Source organism: Vulpes lagopus, chromosome 3 (assembly GCF_018345385.1).
Source record: "Vulpes lagopus strain Blue_001 chromosome 3, ASM1834538v1, whole genome shotgun sequence".
NCBI classification, from domain to species: Eukaryota; Metazoa; Chordata; class Mammalia; order Carnivora; family Canidae; genus Vulpes; species Vulpes lagopus.
The window spans coordinates 64908406-64934520 of record NC_054826.1 but is presented as its reverse complement, the minus strand read 5'-3'; the positions used below and the strand labels follow the sequence as shown (position 1 = coordinate 64934520).

Sequence of the window (26115 nt, the reverse complement as noted above, 5' to 3'; positions counted from 1 at the left end):
GTGAGTCTTGTTTTTTAATCCATTCTGATACCTTATGTCTTTTGATTGGAACTTTTTTTTTATAATTCTTTTTTTTTTTAAATTTTTATTTATTTATGATAGTCACAGAGAGAGAGAGAGAGAGAGAGAGAGAGAGAGGTAGAGACAGAAGCAGGCAGAGGGAGAAGCAGGCTCCATGCACCGGGAGCCTGACGTGGGATTCGATCCCGGGTCTCCAGGATCGCGCCCTGGGCCAAAGGCAGGCGCCAAACTGCTGCGCCACCCAGGGATCCCCCTTGATTGGAACATTTAAGTCCACTTACATTCAGAGTAATAATTGAAGGATATGTATTTAGTGGCATTGTATTACCAGTAAAGTAGCTGTTCTTGTAGATTGTCTCTGTTTCTTTCTGGTCTTTGTTACTTTTGGGCTCTCTCTGTACCTTTAATATTTCTTGCAGGACTGATTTAGTGCTCACAAATTCCTTCAGTATTTGTTTGTCCTGGAAACTCTTTCTCTCTCTTTATATTCTAAATGAGAGCCTTGCTCTATAAAGTATTTTTGGCTGTATACTTTACCCATTTATCACATTAAATATATCATGCCAGTCCTTTCTGGCCTGCCAGGTCTCTTTGTAAAGGTCTGCTGCTAGCTTTATGTGTCTAACCTTGTGGGTTATGTGTCCAACCTGTTGTCCCAAACTGCTTTCAAGATTTTATCTTTGTAATTTGTAAGCTTCACTATCATATATGTCGAGATGTTGACCTATTTTTGTTGATTTTGAGGGGAGTTCTCTGGACCTCTTGGACTTAAATGTCCGTTTCCTTTCCCAAATTAGGGACGTTGTCAGCTATAATTTGTTCAAATAAACCTTCTGCCTCTTTTCCTGCTCCTCATCTTCTGGGACTCTTATAATTCATATATTATTTTACTTTATGGAATCTCTGAATTCCCTAAGTCTGCCTTCATGATCTAGTAGTTTTCTTTCCCTCTTCTTTTTACCATCCTTATTTTCCATCATCTTATCTTCTATATCAATGATTCACTCTTCTGTTTTGTTCATCCTTTTTTTTATGGCCTCCATCTTGGACTGCATCTTGATAATAGCATTTTTAATTTTGACTTAACTAGATTTTAGTTTTCTTTACTCTAGAGTAAGGGATTCTCTAGTGTCTTCTATGCTTTTTTTCAAGCCCAGCTAGTGTCTTTATAATCATTGTTTTAAATTCTAGTTGAGACATATTACTTGTATCCATATTGATTAAATCCCTGGCAGTGAGTACTACCACCAGATTCCAGCTCCAGACTCCACTAGGTTTTTCTTTTGGAGTGAGTTTCTCCATCTCGTCATTTTTGTCCAGGAAAGAAAAGCAGAAAGAAACAGAAAAAAAAAAAAAAAGAATAATAACAACCACAACAACAGAAAACAAAACAAGATCCTGAGTATGTTTTGATCTGCTTGTTAAAAGAAACTAGATCCCCAAATAAGAAAGAAAAACATATGTATGTGAATATATAAATGTGAGTATAAATACATATATATGTGTATTAATATGCAATGAAAGGAAGCAAAAAATATATAAAATACATATAAAAATCTAAAAAGAATTGAAAAAATAAGAAAATAACTGAAAATATAATATTAAAAGACTAAAAAATAAAAATACAAAGAATAGTATATATTGTTTTCCCCAAGAGCTGAAGTTTTGTAGACTTCTATGATAAATAAACTTGGTGCAAGTGAGTTGTTCGTGGTGGTCTTCTGGGGGAGGAGTCTATTGCGCTGATTGTCAGGTGGACTACCTCTGGTGAAGTGCCTCCAGTATTCAGAGGGGCCAGGGCACAGTCTGGAGCAAGAGCTCCAGACTCCACTAGGTGGCACTGTTTTGCTCCCTGAAGGCTTTCAGCACTAATGGGCTGGATGAACATGGTTGCACCCTGCTCCCTAGCCCCAGAGGTGAAAATTCACACCCCTCCTCTTCAGTGAACCCTCACAAAAAAGCAATCAATCACTCTTGTCTCCCTGGTTTCCATCAGAATTCTGTCCACCCATCCTATGACCAAGCTTTTTTATCTCCGGCATATGACTGAGTTTCAAAACTCCCAAATTTTAGGGACTCCCATAGCAGATTCACGCTTTCCTCTTGGGGAGGGGATCTTGCCAGGCTTTTGCCTTTTGCTGGATCCTGTCCAGGAAAGCAGTTGCACAATCATCCAGTTGTTGCAGTTTATGGCAATACAGAATAGAAAGCCTGCACCTAGACTCACTGTTTTCAGCCAGCTTCTCTGCTCCTGTGCCTGGAAACTCTGCCCCCCACTGCCCCCTGTTGTTCTTGCCATCCCAGGGATCCTGAGACCATCCTGTCACATCTGGGTTTTCATTCCACTTTGCCACCTGGGCACCTTTAAGCCAGGGATGTCCCCCACTGTAGCAGACTTCTAGAAGTTCTGAATTTGCTCTCCGCTTCTTATAATACTTTACAGTAGCTTCCTTAAGCAGGCTCCCACCCCTTCATCATATCCTTAGGTATATCAGATTCAAGTCTCTTCATCTCCTACCTCCTAAACTGTGATTTCTTTTCTACCTGTAGACTTGCAGCATTTATTTTTTCAGATTTCTGATTGATTTTTCAGGTATTCAGAATGATTTGATAACTATGTAGTTGTATTCGAGAGAGGAGACCAACTTTGGGTCCCCCAAGTACTCTGCCATCTTAATTTCTGGGACTGACATTTTAAATTGGGTAGCCAGAGTAGGCCTCCCTCAGAAAGTGAAATTTGAGCAAAGTGAGGGAAGCCTGATAGTTACCTGGAGAAATAATACTTCTAAGCAAAAGTAACTATTGCTGAAGTCTTGAAGCAAGAGCATAACTGGTGTATACAAGAAACAGGAAAGAGTCTAGAGGGGCTTAAGCAGAATAATTGAGAAAGGGGTAGGAGATGAAGACTGAGAGATAATAGGATATCTGATAGTACTGGATCTTAAAGGCACCTAAAAGAACTTAGACTTTTACTCTGAAATCAATAAACCAAAGTAAACTTTCCATATTATCAGAAGAAATGAATGCATAACTAAAATAAAGCAAGCCCAAACTATTTAGTAAATTATTTTTAAGAAGAAAGAGCAATAATAAAAGAAAGCATAAAATTTTATAACATAATATTTGATGACTGAAAGATAAAATATGTTATATTAATAAGTGTAAATAGACTGAACTTTCCCATTAAACGGTTCCCAGATTAGATCACAAAAAAAATTATTTAGAGTCATTTTTGAAAAAAACTCTGAAAGAATAACAAAATTAGAGGGCAGGTAAAGATACAATAGACATATACAAACCAAAAAAAAACCCCACAGGGGTCATGATCTTAAGACAAGATTGGTACAGTTAGTACAAGACAAGATTGGTACAGTTAGTACAAGAAGCATTACATTAGGGAAAAGGACATACAAGATCTGTGTGAAGAAGACCTTAAAATGCTTCTCAGTGACACAAATATAGACTTAAAAGGAAAGGCTTACAAGGTTATTGGGTATGAAGACTCTAAATCATATGGAAGTCAGTTTCCCTTACGTTAATCCATGGAGTTAATATGATCAAAAACAAAACAAAAAACTAGTCAGCATTATGGAGCAGTTTTCTACAAAGAATACATGTTATTTAAATAATCAAAAAGTTATTTATCACTTACACACACATTTGTTGCTCTGACCTGACCCTGAATATATCTTTTTGTGTCTTCTAGGTGCACCAGAGGCTCTCTTTCTGGCAGAATTTGGGAGTTGTTTATTGCAGTACTGTTGTGCCCTCTGATGGTAAGTTTTGGCAAATCCATTTTTTATGTCTCATTTTTTTTCCTTAACTAAATATTTCTCATTCTGTAGCATATAAACTTAAAAATCATACTCCTTCGCTTGAGACGGACTTAGAGTCAGACAGAGAAGCTGAGGGAGTGTGGTGCTAAAGAAGAGAAAATTCAAATGAAAATACAGTGAATTTAGAGGAGAAATCAGAAAGAAAAACTAATAGACCCATCAGGTTTTCGTAGAACATAGAATATTGTTATCTCATCTTTCCATTTATGTTTTAAAAATGGGGACATAGGTAATGTAAAGATCACAGAAGCACTGTTTTTGGTATTTCCTAACCATTGGGTCTTCATATTATGGATCATGATCAAACTCTCCAGCCCCTTTGTATCATCAGCACCTAGACAGAAGCATTTCAAAATCTGAGACCTCCTGCCCTGATCGTTTTTTTCTTCTCTTAGACTGAGGGCTGTAATACTCTTCTTTGATGTGAGAAAGAATGAACAGATGCTTGGGAACCATACAGTCCTTTGATGTCCATGATGCTGCAAACTGGCAATAGGATAGAGGTGGTAGTGGTTATTACAGTAGTGGGAAATATGTTCACAGTTCTTACTGTCATTTTTCTTACCCAGTATTACACATCTACAGTTTAGATTGTTTGCTTTGGTTTGAATGTTACATATATTTCCTCTGTATCAAGTTTAGTTTGATAGAATTCTAATTCCAACTTTATAAACATTAATTTATGGGCAAAGCAACCATCAGGAGAATATCTAGCAAACTTATAGACACCAAAAGTGAAGAAGCCTCAGAGGAATTTTGAAACTCCTAGAATCCCCTGTTACTCATCAAAATAAATACTTGCAGTGTTATCAGAATCCTCCCCTCACCCAAAGCTATTTAAACTTAATGCAGTTGCTGTTACCCTGTATGGAAATATTTCAATAGGGTGACAATGGTACAGTTATATTGGAGTATCTGGATTATTCTAAGACATAAATGCTAGTAGATTGCCCTGTATTGCATAAGGGGTTGAAAAGATACATACTTTAAAAAAAAAAAAAGCATGGCTCCCTAAATTCCTACCAATGCTATTGCCCTTCTCAAGAAAACCAACTCATATTAGTTATCAAGAAATAGAAGCACATAATTTTTAATGCAACTCATTTTCTTTACTGTCCCCAAATTATACATTTTTCTTATTTTTACTTCTAAACTAATTTTACCTTAGGTCTGTATAGCCTATGAGAAAACTCTGCCTAATACACAGCTACTTGAATAGAATTAGCCACCAGTAGTAAACATCTCTACCATTATTCATTGCTTTTAGTTGAGGCTGCTGGATCATACTCTTTATCAAATGAGGACCCCCATTTTTTTTTAAAGTACAAAATCTAAAATACCACCTTACATTTATATGCATAGTGTGTGTATATATATATATATATACATGCCTAATCTATACTACCTCTCAATAATTGCTTATTGTGCTGTTTGATACATCTTCTAATCATGACTATAATAGCTGATATAAAAGGTATATATTATCTTAAGTGTTTAACCTTCTTACCAAAGCAGCTTAAAAATTCTTTTTTTTCTTATGTCAGAAATACTTTCAAAGATCTGGTGAAAGTTCTAGACTCTGTCTTTAAAGAAAAGTTATTTACATATATAGGAAATTTTACACATAATTTCTTAGTGATACAAACTCCCCCAAACCAGCCCACGGACTCCCTAGTCCCATGGCTGTCAACTGGAGAACCACTTTGGATACATGGTGCACAGACACACATGTACATACCCACACCCACGCCCGTGTTCCCTTTCAGGAGAGGCATTATGCTTAGAGATGAAGTAAGAGATAGGTTTGGAGTCAAGAAGACCTGAGTGTACTCAGGTCAATTTCACCATTTAACCACCTTATAACCTTAGGAAGATAATTAACTTCTCACAGTCTCTTTTCTCATCTGTGAAATGGAGAAAATAGTAAAGAGAGAAAAACATACTTACCCTGCAGAAATGGTGCTTGTCTACTAGAAACACTCACTCTGTGAAGAATGCTAGTGGTAGTGTTAAATCCTGCTAATCTAAAAAATGTGGCTTGAGGCGTCTCATTTTAATCTCCCTGTGCCCCTGACCCCCTGACCCCCTGACCCTCAAGTATAAAATAAATAACAGCACAGTCTTGATGATTGCATTGTTTATACCTACTTACGATGTTCAGAGCCTTCAGGGGGTTCCCTTTCATGTTAATGAAAGTTAAGGATGAGAATAATTCTGCTACAGACAGGTTGAATGTATAATTGATCATCCAGCTCAGGATACTTTTGAGGATGAAAAACGGACAACAGAGTTTTCCTAACAATTTTTAATAGTATAAGCCAGGACGCATCTTCACCTTAACAATTGGGAAAGTAACAAAGGTGATCTAGGATAAGAACAAGGAAAATAAGCCTTTTCTAGCTGTCTTTATTTCTCTATCCAGAACGTAATGCTGCTGAATTAACCCTGTAATGCTGCTGTGTTGAGAATTGTGGTAGACAGTTGTGTTTATTTTGTACTTAACAAAAGGTACAAGATTTCCTTACAAGAATTGTTTGAGGGCAAATCATGTTAGTAATGAAGGGTCATTCAAAATTCCTGTTTAAGAATAATCATCTGTTTAATCAGCCGAAATATAGATAACATAGAAATTCTTAACCTAAGGTCTGTGAGTGGTTTGGAGAACTAAATATGTGCCCCAACTTTTTTTTGGTCCTGTTACCTTTTTTTAAAGCCTTATTGAGATAAATTTTACATACTATGAAATTCACCTATCGTGTCAAAGCATCATAACTTAAGATTACTTCCTTCACCCCAAAAAGTTTCCTTGTTCCTGTTTTGCAGTCATTCCCTTCTCCCACCTTATGCCTCAGACAGCCACTAATCTGCTTTCTGCCTCTAATAATTAAATCTTTTCCCGAAATGTCTTGTAAATCGACTCATATATAATATGCAGTCTCTTTTTACATGTCATAATGTTTTATAGTTTGTTTTACATATCAAAATGCTTTTGAGGTTTATCCATGTTGTGGTGTGTGTTGCAGTTCTTTATTTTTATTGCTGAGAAATATTCTAGTATATGGACATATCACATTTGGTTTATTCACCAATGAAAAATGTTTGGATTGTTTCCCATTTTGGACTGTTAATACTGCTGGTATCAACATTTGTTTATAAGTCTGTGTGAACATATGTTTTCATTTCTCTTGAGTAGATAGTGGAATGGCTAGATTATATGGTATATGCTTGACTTTTGAAGAAATTACAAGACTGTTCTCCAAAGTGGCTGTACTACTTTGCATTTCCACCAGCAACATACAAGTGTTCCAGTTTCCCTGCATCCTCCCCAACACTTGTCAATTGGATCAGTCTTCTTGATTATAGATACTTTAGTGGATATGTAGTATTATTTCAGTGTGGGGTATTTTTTTAAAGAATTTATTTATTTATTTGAGAGAAGGAGGGGCGAGGGAGAAGAAGCAGAGTCCCCCACTGAGCTTGGAGCCTGCCAAGAGGGCGCCATCCCAGGACTGTGGGATCATGACCTCAGCTTATTGTTTGAGTCCTCTTGTTTTATTAATGGCCACTCTTATATACATTTGGAAATTCTGTGTTTATTGTCATTGTCATGTTGAGGGCACAAACTACCCCACCACTATCTTTCATTCCAACTTTTAAGAAACTTGACAACAAAAAAGAAATGAAATCACCTAATCACCAAAGATGCTAGAACACGAAGCCTTAGTTTTTTAATGTGGCAGAGTTCTCACCAACCTAAGAATGAAGTTGGGAAAGCTGAAACAGCTTATAGTTTTCCATTTTTATTTATATATATATTTTTTTAATTTTTAAAAAATATTTTATTTATGCATGAGAGAGAGAGAGAGAAGCAGGCTCCATGCAGGGAGCCCGATGCAGGACTCAATCCTGGGACCCCAGGATCACGTCCTGGACCAAAGGCAAATGCTAAACCTCTGAGCCACCCAGGGATCCCTTCGTTTTCCATTTTTAAAATATATCTTATAGTTTGGAATTTTTGTTCTAAGTAGAAGTTTCAGTTAGGAACCATCAAAATGTGATTGAATTTGTTCGATCACAAAACCCTTTTTTGAAAAGGTTCTATAAAATTCACTTTCACATTGCCAAGAAAAGCTGCTACATGAAATTGGAAAGACCTTTAAGTTTTATGTCCTGACAGTTTTGAACCGACTTAGCTTGGAGTAGAAGCAGATTTATGTCAAATTTCAGATGATGTCATCCATTCTAGGATTGCTGTCATTTATTCCAATATTTTGAAGTTTTGAAGGAATTGAAAACTATCCCATTTCCCTTCAGAATGCACCTTGATGAAACCAGTGATTTCTTCTGGGGAGTTATTTCCTAGGGTTTGTCCGTTAATAAGCATGTTGACACAATCAAAAATAAAATCTCAAATATGTGAGATTCTCTTACAGAAATTAAAAAAGCTGTTAACATTAATGGCTGTCACCATCTTTGAAAGACTGTTAAATTTCTTTGCCAAAATAACTACCAGAAAAAAATTTTTCTTGATGCTAAGGAAGATCTTGGTACTCTGCACAGATGGTGCATCTTCCAAGCTTAGTAACATGCATATTTATATTGCCTCTGAAAAGAAAGGAGCCCCACCCATTGTAATAATACATTCGGTTTGTTTTTCTTCCTTGGCACCTACTAGAGTTGAAGGCTCTTCCAACAGCCCTAAAAGAATCCTTGCCTACCACCACAGAAGTAATCATCATGATAAGAAGATTTTATCAATATAGAAAGTGTTCCATTGCTTGATTAAACTTTAGACAAGAGTTTGCTTTTTAAAAGAAGAGAAAATTTAGTACAAGGAAGTGTTTACTTATAGCTTGATTTATTTAGGGATATTTGGGACTTCATGAATGAGCATGTTCGCCAATTCAGGACCTTGCAGTCATTATGATGAATTTGATAGAACAATCCTGAGTTCTTTTATCCAAGGAATAATTAGAAATAGACAACCTTGTGAATTTCTCAATTGCTGGAGGAAGTTTCTCTGGGGCTAGTCATGAATGGAAAGCTTTATCAGCTTCTCTACAAGAATTGAAAAGCCTCAGGGCTCTTGAAGATTACCTCCACTCAGAAACCTTAAAATTGAATTTTGGATTTGTAATCTTTTCACTTTTAATGCTGCCTCAAAACAGTGATATGAATTCAATTCTTTTTTTTTTTTAATTTTTATTTACTTATGATAGTCACAGAGAGAGAGAGAGAGAGAGAGGCAGAGACACAGGCAGAGGGAGAAGCAGGCTCCATGCACCGGGAGCCTGATGTGGGATTCGATCCCAGGTCTCCAGGATCGCGCCCTGGGCCAAAGGCAGGTGCCAAACCGCTGCGCCACCCAGGGATCCCTGAATTCAATTCTAAGAGTCTTAGAATTTCTTAGGTTCCATACACATACCTAGCCTACCATCATCATGTGGCAAAATGAGCTGTGATTATATTTGTTACCGCATATCTTTACCAGAGTCTCAGAGTTTTCATAACTTCTTTTCATGAAAACAGAAAGGCACAACCTTTTAGATATCAAAGATGATAAACAAGTTAACTATGTTCCTAAACCAGGCCATTATGTGGCTTCTTTTATGCAAACCAAACAATAGAAGCCTTATAAGTGAAATAGTTTTTTATAAAAAATTAAAATTTAAGTCATACAATTTTGTTTTATCTCTTTAGAGAAGCAGGAAATGACCATTAATTTGGGATTTAAAATGAGGAAAATACTTAAGTTTTTGGTCAACATTTATTTTAAAAATATTATCAATGTAGTAGTTTGCTTGGTCTGCCATAATAACAAAATGGCATAGGCTGGGTGGCTTAAACAATAAAAATTTATTTTTTCACAGTTCTGGAGGCTGGAAGTCTGAGGCCAGGGTGCCAGCATGGTCTGGTTCTGGTAAGAAATCTGTTAGCTTGCAGATAGCTACCTTGTCTCTGTGTTCTCACATGGTAGGGGGATGGGGAGATTTCTTACTTGTCCTAACAGATTAGGGCCCCACCTTTAGGACCTCATTTAACCTTAGTTACTTCCCAAAGACCCATCTCCAGATAGTCACACTGGGAATTAGAGCTTCAACATATGAATTGCGCAGGGATACATAATTCAGTACATAGTGGGTAATATGAAGGAGATCAGTTTCTGATGCATTAAAATAAATTATATCTAAAATTTTTATGTATAAATTGTTGGAATTTTTTCAGGAAATAGGGCCAAAGGAGGAATCCATATCTTTACAGTGTCTCAAAGAGGTCAGTTATCCAAAAATACTAAGAAACATGGAATTGCTTTGTATAGCATACACTGTTTTTCTTCTTGTTGCCCTCAGTGGAACAAATCAAATTTCTTATCTTGAGATTTAAAAGGCATGATTGGAAATTTTCCATGGATGTATTCTGATTGATTGATTGATTGATTGATTTATATTCTGATTTTAGACTTTGGGTTTTAAGACCTTAGTTTTTAGGAAAGTCGGGAGAAACTATTAAAGCAGGTATTTTTTTCACATATTCTGATTGAATCTTCAGAGCAGCCTTGTGAGATTTTTGAACCCCTGTATTATAAGAGAGGTTATAATGAGGTTATAGTGAGAAAACTAATGTACAATTATTTTCAGTAGTGTGCCGATTCAAGGTGTCCTCTGTGGTAGAACTTGAGTACTATCAAATCTGAGATTCCAAAACCATACTATTTCAACTGCATTCCACTGTCCCCACTTTAGGACTGTATTCTGCTTCTCACTACCCAGAAATTAAAGTGGGTCAAAGGTCAACGTTTGATAAAGTTACTTTCACAGAACCCAATCAAGAGCATTAACTTTTATTTTATTTTATTTTTAAAGATCTTATTTATTTATTCATAAGAGACAGAGAGGCAGAGACACAGGCAGAGGGGGAAGCAGGCTTCTTGTGAGGAGTCTAATGCAGGACATGATCCCAGGATTCTGGGATCACAACATGCCAAAGGCAGATGCTCAACCACTGAGCCACCCAGGCAGCCCAAGAGCATTACTTTTAAAAGGAAAAAAATGTTACAGTACTATATTGGGACAGGACATCATTTTTACAAAAGCAAACACAAATTTTTAATTCTCAGTAGAATGAGTGCATGAACAAAAAGAAAGGAGGGGATGACCTTTTTAGCATAAATGGTTTTGACATGTATGAGAAATATTTTCATTAACTCATTTTAAAAGAACCAGAATTAACAAAAGGTACATAACTTATACAGCTATTTAACATCAGACTGATGATACCATATATTCAAAGATGATTTACAACTTTGTGTTTTTCTAACTTTCATCATTTAAGCTTCATAATAACTTCACAAAAATAGTTTTTACATAGTTTATAGAGATTCAGTTGTACAAATACTGATTCACTTGAGGTATAAAGTGAAATATGTAGTTGATGTGATTAAAATTAATTATAGGGGTGCCTGGGTAGCTCATTCAGTTAAGCTTTAGGGGTGCCTGGGTAGCTCATTCAGTAAGCATCTGACTAGTGGTTTCTACCCAGGTCATGATCCCAGGGTCCTGAGGTCAAGCATCAGACTTTGTGCCTAACAGGGAGTCTCCTTGTCCCTCTCCCTCTGCTCCTCCCTCTTCTCTTTCCTGACCCCTCAAATAAATAAATTCTTTTTTAAAAATTAATTTATATTACTGGTTAGAAAGAGACAACTGGATTAATCAGTCTACTAAAGTTACAATTATATAATTGGGATTTCTTATTGCTATGGAAAAATATTATCTATAAAACATATATTAAGAAGAATAATATTTTATGTCCTTTATTGAAGGACATAAAAGAAGATGAAAAAAAATTAGAGTTATAACACATTAATGAATGTGAAGACAATATTGTAAAAATGTCAGCTCCCCTCACATGAATTTATAAACTCTAGTGCAATGCTAATCTAAACCCCAACAGTAACTGCTGAACTTACTCAAAAACTCATACGAATGAATAAAACTATACAAATACCTGAGATAAATTTGGAGTACAAAAAGGGAGGAGGTTTGCCCTAACCACATATTCCACATACTAGGATGTACTTTTAAAACCATAATAATCAAAACAGTGAAATACTGGTTCAGGAAAGATCGTAGGGTCAGATTAGAGGAACATTGCATATATGGAAATTTGAGGTATGATAGAATTAACATTGTAAATCAGAAGAAAAGGCAGACTATTCAATAAATGCTGCTGTTAAATTTGACTTCTTACCTCATAGAAGTAAATTCCAGATGGCATAAGGAGTAAAGTGTGAAACAAAGAGCTCAAAAAGGAAAAGAAAATTTGGCCAAATTTATATTGGAAACTAAAAACAAGGAGTGCTGGTAACTCTCTTAGCTTTCTTCTTATTTAGAATAAGAATAAAAAATCTGGTTTTTCAACGGATGAATAAATTGTGGTATATTCATACAATGAAATTCTACATAGGACTTTAAATGAATGATCCAGAAATGTGATTGAATTTGGATAAATCTCAAAGCATTATTGAGCATAGAAGACAAGTTGTAGAAGGTTGAATACAGTGCAACCATTTATGTAATATCTAAGTACATGTAAAAACCATGCAAAATTTAGTTATTAATACCATATAGCAAATTATGGCAATACTTAGTGGCTTAAAACAATAACAATCCATTATTTCTTGTTTTTATGCATTTGGAATTCAGGCGCAGTTTAGCTGGGCAATTCAGGATCTCATGGGGTTGCTACAATCATCTAAAGGTTTGATTGGGGCTAGAGGATTCAATTCTAAGATGACTTACAATATGGCTGAGAAGTTGGTACTGGCTCTTTATAGGAGACTCCACTTCTTCTCAATGTTGGCTTCTCCATAGGGCTGCAGAATTGTCCTTGTGGCTACTGGGTTTCCTCAGAGCAAGTGATCCAAGAGAGCAAGACAGAAGCTACAGTCTTTTATGCATAGCCTGGGAAGTTACACACCATCACATCTGCTGTATTCTACTGATTTTGACAGACCAGCCCTGATTTGATGTGGGATGGGACCACACAAGGATATGAATACCTAGAGGCAAGGATCATAGAGAGCCATCTTAAAGGCTGGCTTCCATATACTATATATGGTATATTGAGCTGTGTCTGTGTCTGTCTGTGCGTGTCTGTCTGCCTGCCTGCTTGTATGTATATAATGGATGGGAATGCTAAACACCAAATACCAACTTCAAGATAGTGGTTTCCTTTGAAAAAAGAAAGATTATTCTGTTTAAGTGTAGATAATGTTTTGAACAGGAGCAAGGCTGAAATAAAGTAAGGAGTCCAATTACAGTGTAGTTGATAGAAGAAGGTGTTGTTGGCCTGGACTAAGAAGATGTTGATAGTGGAGAGAATTGGAAGGATTGAAGATGTTTAGGAAATAGAATGAAAGGCCATGGTGACTGATTAGATAGGAAGAATATCATGTTCTGGTTCTTAGAGTAGTCAGGGATATCAGACAATTTTCTGAATTGGGCAGTTGTTAAATAATGGTGGTGTTATTGACTGAGACGAGAATTGTCAGAGATGAGTGGTAGTGGTTCGGGGAAGATTATTAAATTTTAGGATTTTTTGAGTTTGAGGTATGTGTATAGGAAACTTAGCAGAGAATTGAATATAGATTTGGGACATCAGCAGCATTTAGATGGTACCTGACAATATGAAAGGACATGAGATTGCCTGGAGAGTGTATGGATTGAGAAGCACAAAGACTGGGGGCAAAGCACTGAGAAACTTTCAAAAGGGATGAATAGGGGAAGAAGAACCTATGAAGGAAAATGAGAAAGTGTAGACAGAAAGATACAAAACAACCAGGAGAGTATGAAATCACAGAAGCCAAAAGGAAAACTTTTTATAAAGTGAAGAAGTAGGTGGACATATTAGATATTCCTAAAACAAGCAAGTTAAGGGCTAACATTACCACTGAATTTAGCAACCTAAATCCCATATGACCTGGAAGATAATGACTTGTTAGTCATTTTTGGATGAGATCCAAAGCCACTTTGCATTGGGTTGAACCTTAAAAATATCATTTAACCATAATGGACTTTATTGTTCTTAGCTGCAAAAGAAGGACAAAGTCTATATGATTTCTCTGTCTCTTCCAACACTAAAAGTCTATGCTTATAGTTCACATTTTTATGCATAGTAATGCAGAAAGAAGAAAAGAAACAGACAAGATATTAAACCACTGGAATCTTATATCATATAAGGTTCACCTTTGCAAAAAAACACCCTATATGTGCTTCCTTATTATACCAGTTCCCTTTCGTAAGTCCTTAAGATATATACAGTCATGTTCATACATGAGATGATCTATTTTGAAGGACTTTACCCATGGTTTTGGACATCAAAGAAGTTTCCTAAATGAACTTAACATTCCTACTTAACAATTGGCTAAAAAATAAACATTTCTACATTACAACTTTTTCTGTACCTGATGCCCTAGACTTTTTTTTAAATGTAGTCCTTCTTCAACCCCAAATGTCTATTGTCCTTGCACTTCTCTTAGTCTGGAAAATCCCTTGCCTTTTGGTTTTATGCGTGAATCCACTGTCATATTCTCCTTCTCAATATTCATATTGGTTGACCCATAATTTCTGGATTTCTTTGAAGCAGACTACCTCAGAACATACTTAGGTTATTTTCTTATATTATTGAAATGGAAATCAAAGCAAAAGATTAAAAATAAACCCCAGGGAAGAACTACCTGGTGCAATTTGCACTTAAAAAGAATTTTTGTCTCTAGAGAATAGGAGCTGACAATTGTCAGTAGCTTGTAAATACCCATTGTGACTTTGCTACAACCAGCAGCTATTTTACATATTGTTAAACTTGAGGAGCTTGGGTAATTGTTCTTTGGTTGCAAACCAAGAAATCTGACATTTACATTACAATCTAGTGTGTGGGAATGGGGGAGGCTTAGGATTTATTTCAAAAACAGTATTATAATGAAGGTTTGTCAGTCCTGAATTGTGTTATTCCATGCAGTTTCTCAAAGCTTTCATGTTTCACTCCTTTGAAAGGCTTCATGATCTTTAGTGTAAAAATGTGGCTGAGAAAGACCTTAATTTTCTCTGTTGACTTCATCTCAGTTATTTTAAAACAGTAACCCCTAAGCACTTAACCTGCAAAACTGAAGCTTTAGTGAAATCTTCCATGCTTTTGTGTTTAAAATTCCCATCTTTTATTTAAATTCACCTCTGTCTGGGCAGCCCGGGTGGCTCAGCGGTTTAGGGCCGCCTTTGGCCCAGGGCCTGATCCTGGAGACCCGGAATCGAGTCCCATGTCGGGCTCCCTGCATGGAGCCTGCGTCTCTCTCTGCCTGTGTCTCTGCCCCCCTTGAAAAAAATAAAATATTTAAAAATAACAATAATAAATTCACCTCTGTCTACTTCTTGAAATCTGTGGCAGAATAGTTGTTTCACATATAGAAAGAATATAACGGGGTGGGGCACAGAAATAAATAAGTCAACCAATTTTATGATGCCATCATCATCACTGCCTTTAGAAGTGAGGATATTCATATTAATGGCTCTGACTTTAAGGAAACACTGGATTGCTAAGGATTCTTTTAGCAATGACAAAGAAACTGACAATTTCCAGATATCTTTAGACATTGAAAACTTTAGATAGTACTTATTATAAAGTTCATATTATTATCTTTGGCCTCTTCTTCCTAAAGAAATATAAACTACCCGTTTGGAAGAATTAAAGAAATAGAGATTTCTGTCTTTTAAATTTTTATGTAAAAATTCAAATCATGTATCCACAGAGGATTAACTACTATGGGAATTGCTGCCCTACTGTTAACAACAAGACCACCAGACAAAATATGTAAAACAAATTTGTTTAGACATTGGACAATAAGGACAAGATTGTGACCTCTGAGAGAAGAAGAGCAAATGGATTGACCTTATACTGCCTCAGCTCACAGCCTGAAATTTTGGCTAAATTCTAAACCACAAGACCAGGCTAGAATAACTTCCAATATCAATTACCAGAAATTGTAAAATGGATAATTCTTAGTACTCATACAGGGCCAGAAATCATTAGACTTCCCTCCAGCCAGAGAAGAGGTATCATTGAATATATGAATGTTCAATGTGCATTGAATCTTAGAAGTGGGGCCAAATTTGGCCCTATAACAAAGTAATCTCTAGATCTGTCCTAAGAAACTTTCTAAAGGACCTGAAAGGATCAAAATAGCATGCAACCAATGATACAACAAGATCCAGCACTTAATGTAAAATCACAATGTCTAGCTCCAAATCAAAAATTACTAGGCAAATGATGAAGGGGGGAAAAAGAAAAGAAAAATTAGTCAATAGAAACAGATCTAGAAACAACAGATGATGGAATTAATAGACAAGGATTTTAAAATAGTTACTATAAATGTCTTTATATTCAGGAGAAAAAAGGAAAATAAGCATAAAATGAAGAAAATAGAACATACAAAAATAAACAGATGTAACTTCTAGAGATGAAACAAATAATATCTGAGATGAAAAGCAGTTGTAGAGGGAACTGACAACATATTTAAACACTCCAGGAAATATCGGTGACATTGAAGTGTATGGCAGTTAAAACTATCCAAAATTAATCTGAGAGGGGGGGAAAAACCTGAAATACATGAAGAGAGCCTCAGTGCCCTGTGAGACAGCACTACATCATCTAATAGAAGTATAAATGGAATCTGAGGAGAGTAGTAAGAGCTAGAAAAAATACTTGTGTAATACCAAAATTTTTCAAATTTGATGAAAACTATGAACTCATAGATCTAAGAAATTTAATAACTCCCATGTTAGAATACTTATAAAGCCATAAAAAGGAACATTATAATCAAATTATTGAAAACCAATGGTAAAGAGAAAATATTAAAAGCAGCCATAGGGAAAAAAGACATATAAAGCAGAGGAATAAGGAAGACTATACATGAACTTATCATATACTATGCAAACCAGAAGACTTAAGTTCTTTAGAGTACTAAATAGAAAAAAATCTGTTCACCTAGAATTTTTTACACTGCAGAATGTTCTTCAAAAATGAAGGTAAATAAACTTTTTCAGACTTACCAAAATTGGGGAGAATTTATTGTCAACACATCTGTCCAACAAGAAATGTTTAAGGAGGCTCTTCAGACAGAAGGAAAATGATGCTAAATAGAAATTTAGATCTATAGAAAAAATATTTTTCCTCATTTTATAATTTCTTTAAAATCTAATTAGTTATCAAAGTAAAAATAATGGATTGTGTGGTTTGTAACATGCAGATATAAAATGTATGAGAACAATAGTACAAAGCAAGAGAAATGGAAGCATATTTATCTAAGATATTCTACATTGTACCTAAAGTTGTAAATTTTATGAAGATCAAGTGACAGAAGTTAAAGATGTAAATTGTAAAACTTTGAGCAAGGTTCAGCAAACCCAATAGGTCAAATCCAGGCCAGTGCTTATTTTTGTAAATAAAGTTTATTGTAATAGCTATGCCCATTTGTTTACATACTGTCAGTAGCTACTTCTGCTGCACAGTGCACTCTGTAGTTCAACAGAGATCTTTATGGCCCACAAGACATAAAATCTTTAATATCTTAGCCCTTACAAGGGTACCTGGGTGGCTCAGTTGTTGAGTGTCTGCTTTGGCTCATGTCATGATCCCAGGGTCCTGGGATCAAGTCCCACATCAGGCTCCCCACAGGGAGCCCGCTTCTTCTTCTGCCTATGTCTCTGCCTCTCTGTGTCTCTCATGAATAAATAAAGTCTATTTTAAAAAATAATAATATCTAGTCCTTACAGAAAAAGTTTGCCAACACTGACTGTAGGTAAACCCCTAAAAATATGAAAAGGTATGGTTAATGAGCCAATAGTAGAGATTAAGTGTAATCATAAAAATAGTTAATCTAAAAGAGAGCAAGACTAGAGGAAAAGTAGAAGAAATAACAGGTGGGTCAATCAATAAAGAAAGAAGCAAGACATACACAAGTAGATTTATACACAACCCTACTGGTAACGTATTAAATGAAAATAATGTACACACTTTAATTGGACTGAGATTGGTGGGCACCTGGGTGGCTCAGTTGGTTAAGTGTCCAACTCTTGATTTCAGCTCCGGTCATGATTTCAGGATCCTGAGATTGGCTCTGCTTCTGGCTCCACTTTCAGCTTAAAATTCTCGTCCTGTCCCTCTTCTCTCCCTCACATGCAGTCTCTTTATTTCCTCTCTAAAATAAAAAAGTCTAGGAAGAGACTTATTTATTTATCTGAGAGACTTATCTAAGATTGTCAGATTAGATAAAATAGCAAGACTCCACTATATGCTCTCTGTAGAAAACCCTTTTCTTTTTTAGGATTTTATTTATTTATTTGAGAGAGACAAAGATAATGAGAGAAAGAATGAGTAGGGAGGAGAGGGAAAAACCGGCTCCCCACTGAGCAGGGAGCCTGATGCAGGGCACAATCCCAGGACCCGGGGATCATGACTTGAGACAAAGGCAGACACTTAACTGAGCCACCCCCTCTGTTGAACTACAGAGTGCACCCACGTACCCCAGAAAACCCATTTTAAATATAGACATGAATAGGTTAAAAGTAAACGGATAAGAAAGGGTATAGCACAGAAACATATGTCTATACAAAGACTTGAAAGTGACTAATCATAAAAACTTTTCTCATAGTAGCTAGAGACTGGAAACAGTCCAAACATGAATCAGGAAAATGAATAAATCATGGTATATCCATACAGTGAAATACCACTCAACAATAAAAAATGAACTACTAATACATGCAACAACACGGAATAATCTCAAAATCATTATACTGAAAAAAGTCAGATACAAAGTCTGTACTATATGATATGATTCTAGTAATGTAAAAACTCCAAAAAAGCTAAATACAATCTGTATTGACACAAATCAAATCAGTGGTTGCCTGGGGATTAACTCAGATAGGAAATTGGAATTTGGGAGAGTAATGGAAATGTTCTTTATCTTGGTTACTGTGTCAAAACTCATCAAATGTCTATTTAAAATAAAAGTATTTTATGTTATTTACAAACTATGCCTCGATCAAGGTTACTTTTAAAATGTACTGAAAGAATGTAGTGGAGGGGTACCTGGGTGGCTCAGTCAGTTAAATGTCTGTCTTCAGCTGAGGTCATGATCCCTGATATCATAGGTCCTGGGATTGAGCTCTGCATTGGGCTCCCTACTTAGTGAGGAGTCTGCTTCTCCTTCTCCTTCTGCCCCTCCCCCCACTGCTCATCCTCTCTCTCTGATTCAAATAAAGTCTTTTAAAAAAATGTAATGTGAGGCTATTGTATATATTATAGGCCTTATAAATTTACTAGAATGAGCAAGGAAATAGGATGTAAAAAATTATAATTTTTTAATAAATTTTTAAATAAATTTTATAAATAAAAATTATAGCACTGAAAGTGTGATACATTTGGAATCTCCAGAAGATTAATCTGTATATATTTCCTCTCAACTCTGCAATTTTGAGGGTTATGAGTCCTTAGAAACATTGTAGAATTTATTTTTTATTCTTAAAAAGCTAATAAACATTATCATGTATATATCAAGCAGTGTGTTGTTTAATTTTTTTTTAAGATTTTATATATTTATTTGAAAGAGAGAGTGATTGAGAGAGAACACAAGTGGGGGCAGGGACAAAGGGAGAAGCAGACTCACCACTGAGCAGGAAGCCTGACATCTGGCTGGCTCTATCCCAGGACCACAGGATCATGACCTAAGTCAAAAGCAGATGCTTAACTGACTAAGCCACCCAAGTGCCCTGTGTGTTAAGTGTTTTAAATGATTTACTTATTCCTTGAAACAACTCTGTCAGTTAAGGATTAAATCTAATATGCCATGAAAGTGTGGCCTCAGAGAAGTTATGTAATATGTCCAAAGTTATAAAGTCAAGATTCCATCCCAGATTTGCCACTAAAGCCTATTCTCCTTCACAGGCTAGTGCTAACTTACCATCTTTAAATCTTAGTTGCTTATGTAAAAAATTCTGCTTCAGAATTTATTATTTAAAAAATGCATATGAAAATTATTTCAAAAGAGTTATTTTATTTTGACATTTGTTTTAGTTACTAAGGCTTTGTAAATCAAGACTATTGAGGAAAAAGATAAGGAAATAGGAATTCTGTGCCATAATGTAGAAAATCTTTTCAGTTTTATAGCTTATGATAATGTTTCCCTTAATAACTTTTGTTAGAAAATCCCAAATGGTTGAGTTTTGGCTTCTAGCTGACCTGAGGATGATGTTCAAGAGAACATGGAAAGAATTGTTTTGGTTATGTTGTAATATATTCACATCATCTAAGAGAATACTGATTTATCAAGTACCCTGGAAATAATAATCTTCCTCAATAGAACTAGGGTTTATAATTACCAATACCAAAATCTTTACCTCAGATTCCTGGGAAAGTCTCTCCTTGACCTACTTAGAAGATAATCCTCTGCTTGGGTTTGGTTTGTTGGTTTGTTTGTTTTTTTTTTTCCTGAAAAGTGAATTGTGTGATCCATATGATTGATCTTCCATAAGCCAGTTCTCAGAATAACCTTCAACAAAAGATGAAGGGCATATTCTTAAACCTTTGAAAACATTTTAAGCCACATTGATGATAATAGTCCCTATATAAGAATAGTAATAATGTAGCTTTAACTTCTAATGAAATCTAATTATCATATGATTACGGGTCTTTTTCATTCAGATGTGACAGTGGTGTATCAAAATGGGTTACCTGTGATATCTGTGAGGCTGCCATCCCGGCGTGAACGCTGCCAGTTCACACTTAAACCTATCTCAGACTCAGTTGGTGTGTTTTTACGACAACTTCAAGAAGAGGATCGAGGAATTGACAGAGTTGCAATCTATTCACCAGGTACGGTCACATTCATTATTAATTCCCACCCAACCCTCATTTCACCCCAGACCACTTCTGCGTGCACACACACACACTGCTACTAAAGAATCCCACACTCTTAACTTTAGAACACATATTTTTTGCTGAGCAAATGTCAAGAGAGACAATTATTTCTCTTGCAGTTCTCAAAATATAATTGTTCAATTTTAGAACTGTATATACACAGAAGTCTCATTCAGAAGCACCTCACATATAATGCCACAGGCAAAGATAAGCAATGACATTTTATGTTCTTGAACCTTTTATTATTATCCTAGGTATAAAATAAATTTTTCTAGTAGTTGAGATCTCATCTCTGGAGAAGAAATACTAGGACTTCTTTTTAGATCTTCTGCCTTTCACATGAAAGTTTTCAAAGTAAAGACATACGTGTTTGGAAAAGAATGTAAAATAAGGCACTAAAAAATTCCCATTTGATTTGACATCTGTCCTATTTATTTGAGTGCCTTACATTTTTTTCCCATTCTTCGAAAAATCTTAAACCTACTGAAAACATAAAAGACTACATAGGAAGTACCTATTTACCCTTGGATTTATCAGTTATCAATTTACTACATTCTATACTTCATAGTGTTTAAGTATACTTAATTCTCATCTTATCTAGTAATATAATTAGTATACCAGTATGGTGTATTTTGCTGACGCTAACATCTGTCCCTATTAAATTATTTGCAACTAATCAGTAATTATACTGAGAAGTACCATACATAGAAAGCATTGTGTTTTTATCAACCAACTTCCATCATAGATATATGACATCCATGCCGCTCTCCCAGTGACCCTATATTTCCAGTTAACATCTATATATCTATGTAATTGTTTTACTTATTCATGAAGTTCTGTTAGAAAAGTATATTGTTACATCTTCATGGACTTGAGGCCATAAAAGCAAAAAACCTCAGATAATAAAAGCTTTATTTAGCATAGTACTTGGGAATGAGGCAAAAGTAAACTGGAATTTAAAAGAGAAGATATAATTTTTAAAATCTATTTTAAGGATTGCTTTTTCCTGATCATTCTTGAATAATTATGGACATATGACAAGTTTAAATTTTTACATTTAAATTTTTCACAGATGGTGTTCGAGTTGCTGCCTCAACAGGGATAGACCTCCTACTCCTTGATGATTTTAAGCTGGTCATTAATGACTTAACGTATCATGTACGACCACCAAAGAGAGGTAAAAAGTAATCTTGATAAGGTCAGACAAATGTGGAAGGGCTTTTGGAAAGAACTTTGTTTTTTCATGGATAACCTTGACAAGTAAATAATCAACAAAACTGAAAGTCTTAGGTCCAGATAGACTCTTTTCGTTGAAAACTCATTGAGTACCTCATACTTGAGTACCTGGTTAGTACACTGACTAAAAACTTAGATACCAGAATGCTTTATTATGGGATATTATACATGCATTCACATACATTATGGGATATTATACATGCATTCACATACATTAATATTCTAAATGAGCTCCTTCCCTCCATTTTACCTTTTACAAGGTAAAAGTCATATTCTTCTAATAAAATTGTAGGGGGAATCTTTTTATTTTATTTTATTTTTTTTAAGATTTATTTTTTTTATTTATTTATGATAGACATAGAGAGAGAGAGAGAGAGAGGCAGAGGCACAGGCAGAGGGAGAAGCAGGCTCCATGCCGGGAGCCCAACGCGGGACTCGATCCCGGGACTCCAGGATCACGCCCTGGGCCAAAGGCAGGCGCGAAACCGCTGAGCCACCCAGGGATCCCCCTGGGGGAATCTTTTTAAAATAAATTATGGACTTCTTGTCCTCTTAAACATTTGTAACAGGAATTAATCTGTTTTTTTCCTGATGGCTCAAGATCAGTAGTGTGAAAGTCAGTATAAAATAATAGTCCTTAGGAACTTCTGATGTATGATACATATGCGTTTATATAAAAAGCGTGGTATTTACCTCAGGTGCAAATTTTAAGAGGGTGCCCCCTCAAAAAAAATTTTGAATACCTCAGTAATCAAGATAAAATTTTAAGGAACTATTTTTTTAAAACCAAAGTTAATGCAAAACACCTGTGATGAACAAAATACCAAAATTTACATGAAGGCAATTGTATATTGATTTTTCTTTTTATCCCAGACTCTAAAATGGCTGTGCACAGTACTGATGCTAGAAGACTCTTAAAGTAGCCTTCAATTTGGATCTTTTTTGGTCATTTTTCTCTCTCTGCCATTGATCTTTCTTGTCGCTTATACTTTAAAGGTTTTCCTCCTTCCCCCTTACATGCTGCCTCCTTTACCTCCACCCTCTATACCTTTGCTCTTTTCTGAACTGTACCATTCTTTGCCATCCCAGTACTTGCTCACCTTTCTCTAAGGTACCTTTTCTCTGTCTTCCTAACCTTCTATTCCTCATGTCAAAATTGTCAAGGTCAGCTTTTCCACGAAGGCTTTAATGATCCTATTTTTTCTATTCTTTTTGCTCTGACTCCCAGCCAACTAGAAGTGACTAATCTGTTCTGTGAACTCTTCTTATTCCTCTTCTTTGTTAATGCTCAGACAGAAGGCGCTGTGATTTTGTGTTCCTCATTGTCTCAGGTGGTCATTCTGTATTGAATGAAGTAAGTGAGTTAAGGTGGTAGCATTTTGGTTGTTCAGAAGCCAGATTCTCTTCTGTGTGTGAGCTAGTTGACTAGCTTAGAAAAAGTGTAGTGAATACAGCAAGAATGGAAAAATGTCCTTGAAATAGTAAGACATTACTGAACCAGACTTTATCATGTTGGAATAACTGAATAATGTAGACCAGCGATTGTTAGCTATATACCGGCTATGCTAATACGTTTTTCTTTCCCTGATTTTTGAACTAGAAGCTCTCTTTAAAATAACAAAAGTACAGGCCTTAGTTTACTCACTTTATTGTTGTTGTTCTTTAAAAATGCTCTTTCTTTTCCAGCTTTATTGAAATATAATTGATATATAACATTGTGAAGTTTAAGGTGTACAATGTGATGATTGATAGACTTTAATATTACAAAATGATTGCCACAATAGGCTTAATTAACATCTCCATCACCTCACATAATTGTGTGTGTGTGTGTGTGTGTGTGTGTGTGTGTGTGTGTGTGTGTAGTAACACTTAAGGTCTACTTTCTCAGCAAATTTCAAGTATACAATACAATATTGTTACCTATAGTCACCATGCTGTACAACAGATCCCCCAAACTTACTCATTTTACAATGGGAAGTTTGGCACCCTTTGCAGTCATACCATAATACCATACGATCCACCAATCCCACTTTTGGATATATATCAATGAAAATGAAATCAGGATCTCAGAGAGATACTTGCACTCCCATATTCACTGAAGCATTATTCATAGTAGTGAAGATATGGAAACAACTTTATTGTCTGTCTGCAGATGAATGGATAAAGGAGTTGTGGTATGGTATATACATATAATGGGATATTATTCAGCTGTGAAAAAGAAGGAAACCTGCTATTTGTAACAACCTGGGAAAACCTTGAGGGCATTATACTTAGGAATATTTTGTGTGTGTATGTGAATTATCCTGAAAGTTCACATTCTATTTTATATTTTCTATTAGTAAAATTTTATTTTATTTAAGATTTTATTTATTCATGAAAGACAAAGAGAGAGAGAGGCAGACACATAGGCAGAGGGAGAAGCAGGCTCCCAATGGGGAGCCTGATGTGGGTCTCAATCCCAGGACCCCAGGATCACAACCTGAGCCAAAGGTAGATGCTCAACCACTGAGCTACCCAGGTGACCCTGTTAGTAAAAATTTAAAAGCTTATTAATATATCCTTACATTAGGTATAATAAGCAAGACAGTAAGCTTCCATATATTATGTTGTCAAAAATGAGAGGCTTTTGGGCAGCCCCGGTGGCTTAGCAGTTTAGCGCCGCCTTTGGCCCAGGGTGTGATCCTGAAGACCCAGGATCAAGTCCCACGTCAGGCTCCCTCTATGGAGCCTGCTTCTCCCTCTGCCTGTCTGTTTGTCTGTCTGTCTGTCTGTCTCTCTCTCTAATAAAATAAATAAAATCTTTAAAAAAAAAAATGAGAGGCTTTTAATCAATGACTAATTCTAAACAGCCTGTCTAAATTCTTTATTTTCAGAGTAAAAAATGAATGTTTTAGGTTTTTAAATAGGGTTATTCCTGAGCTGAATAATAAAAAGTAAAGGTAGAAACTGAAAGGGGGAGATATATTTGATTCTCTGGTAGTCAATTTGGCACTCTAACAACTCTTTGCTTTATCTACATCTCAGAATTGTAGAATACTACTTAGCTTCCCCAAAAGTCAGTTAGGATATGAAGTTTGTGGGGCACCTGGCCACTCATTTGGTGCAGCATGCAACTCTTGATCTTGGGATTAGGAGTTTGAGCCCCACATTGGGTGTAGAGATTACTTAAAAATAAAATCTTTAAAAAAAAGGAACATGAAGTTTGCAAAGGTTAAAAGTTTATAATTCATGGAATAACTAGAAATTGAAATGTGAAATTTGGTAAGCTCAATGACACTGGTGTAGAATTTTTAAAGTATCTTCTTTTTAAGGATTAATTTGTTTATTCTACATAAAGCATATGAGTCAGGGGAAGGGCAGAGAGAGAATCTCAAGCTGACCCCCTGCTGAGAACAGAGCCCTTCACAGGGCTTGATCTCACAACCCATGAGATCATGACCTGAACTGAAACGAAAAATCCAACACTCAACCCAACTCAACTCAGCTGAGCCACCCAAGCACTCCTAAAATATCTTTTCAGCATTTAAAACATTTTCACACATCATAGTTCTCTTATCTCTGTTATTAGACAATGAGAGATTATGCCATTAGATACCATTTCTCACAGGGGCTCAAATCATACTGTTTCAAGTCCGTAAACACTTTTCCCCAAACTTTTAAAACATAGTAAAAATTGGGCAGCCCTGGTGGCTTAGCGGTTTAGCGCTGCCTTCAGCCCAGAATGTGATCCTGGGAACCCAGGGTCAAGTCCCACATTGGGCTCCCTGCATGGAGCCTGCTTCTCCCTCTGCCTGTATCTCTGCCTCTCTGTGTCTCTCATGAATAAATAAATAAAATCTTAAGAAAATAATAATAATAAAAAAAAGAAACCATAGTAAAACTCAAAAATGTAAGAAACAACAAGTGTTGGTGAGAATGTAGAGAAAAAGGAGACTGGTACAGGCAGTTAAAAATAATTAAAATAGTTGAATAATTAAAAATAGAAGTACTCGGGGCAGCCCCAGTGGCTCAGCGGTTTAGCGCCTGCCTTCCACCCAGGGCGTGATCCTGGAGACCC

At 35.8% G+C, this 26115-nt stretch overlaps 1 protein-coding gene across 2 annotated transcripts in view; it reads left to right on the top strand.

Moving 5' to 3' along the window:
- MCU (mitochondrial calcium uniporter) overlaps positions 1-26115 on the top strand; it is a 199594-nt gene that overhangs the window by 155542 nt on the left and 17937 nt on the right. For both annotated transcript variants that reach the window (XM_041747214.1, XM_041747213.1), the window contains exons 2-4: positions 3728-3797; positions 20607-20777; positions 21895-21999. In XM_041747214.1, coding sequence (XP_041603148.1) covers positions 3728-3797; positions 20607-20777; positions 21895-21999 — 346 coding nt within the window. The remainder of the gene's footprint in view (positions 1-3727; positions 3798-20606; positions 20778-21894; positions 22000-26115) is intronic.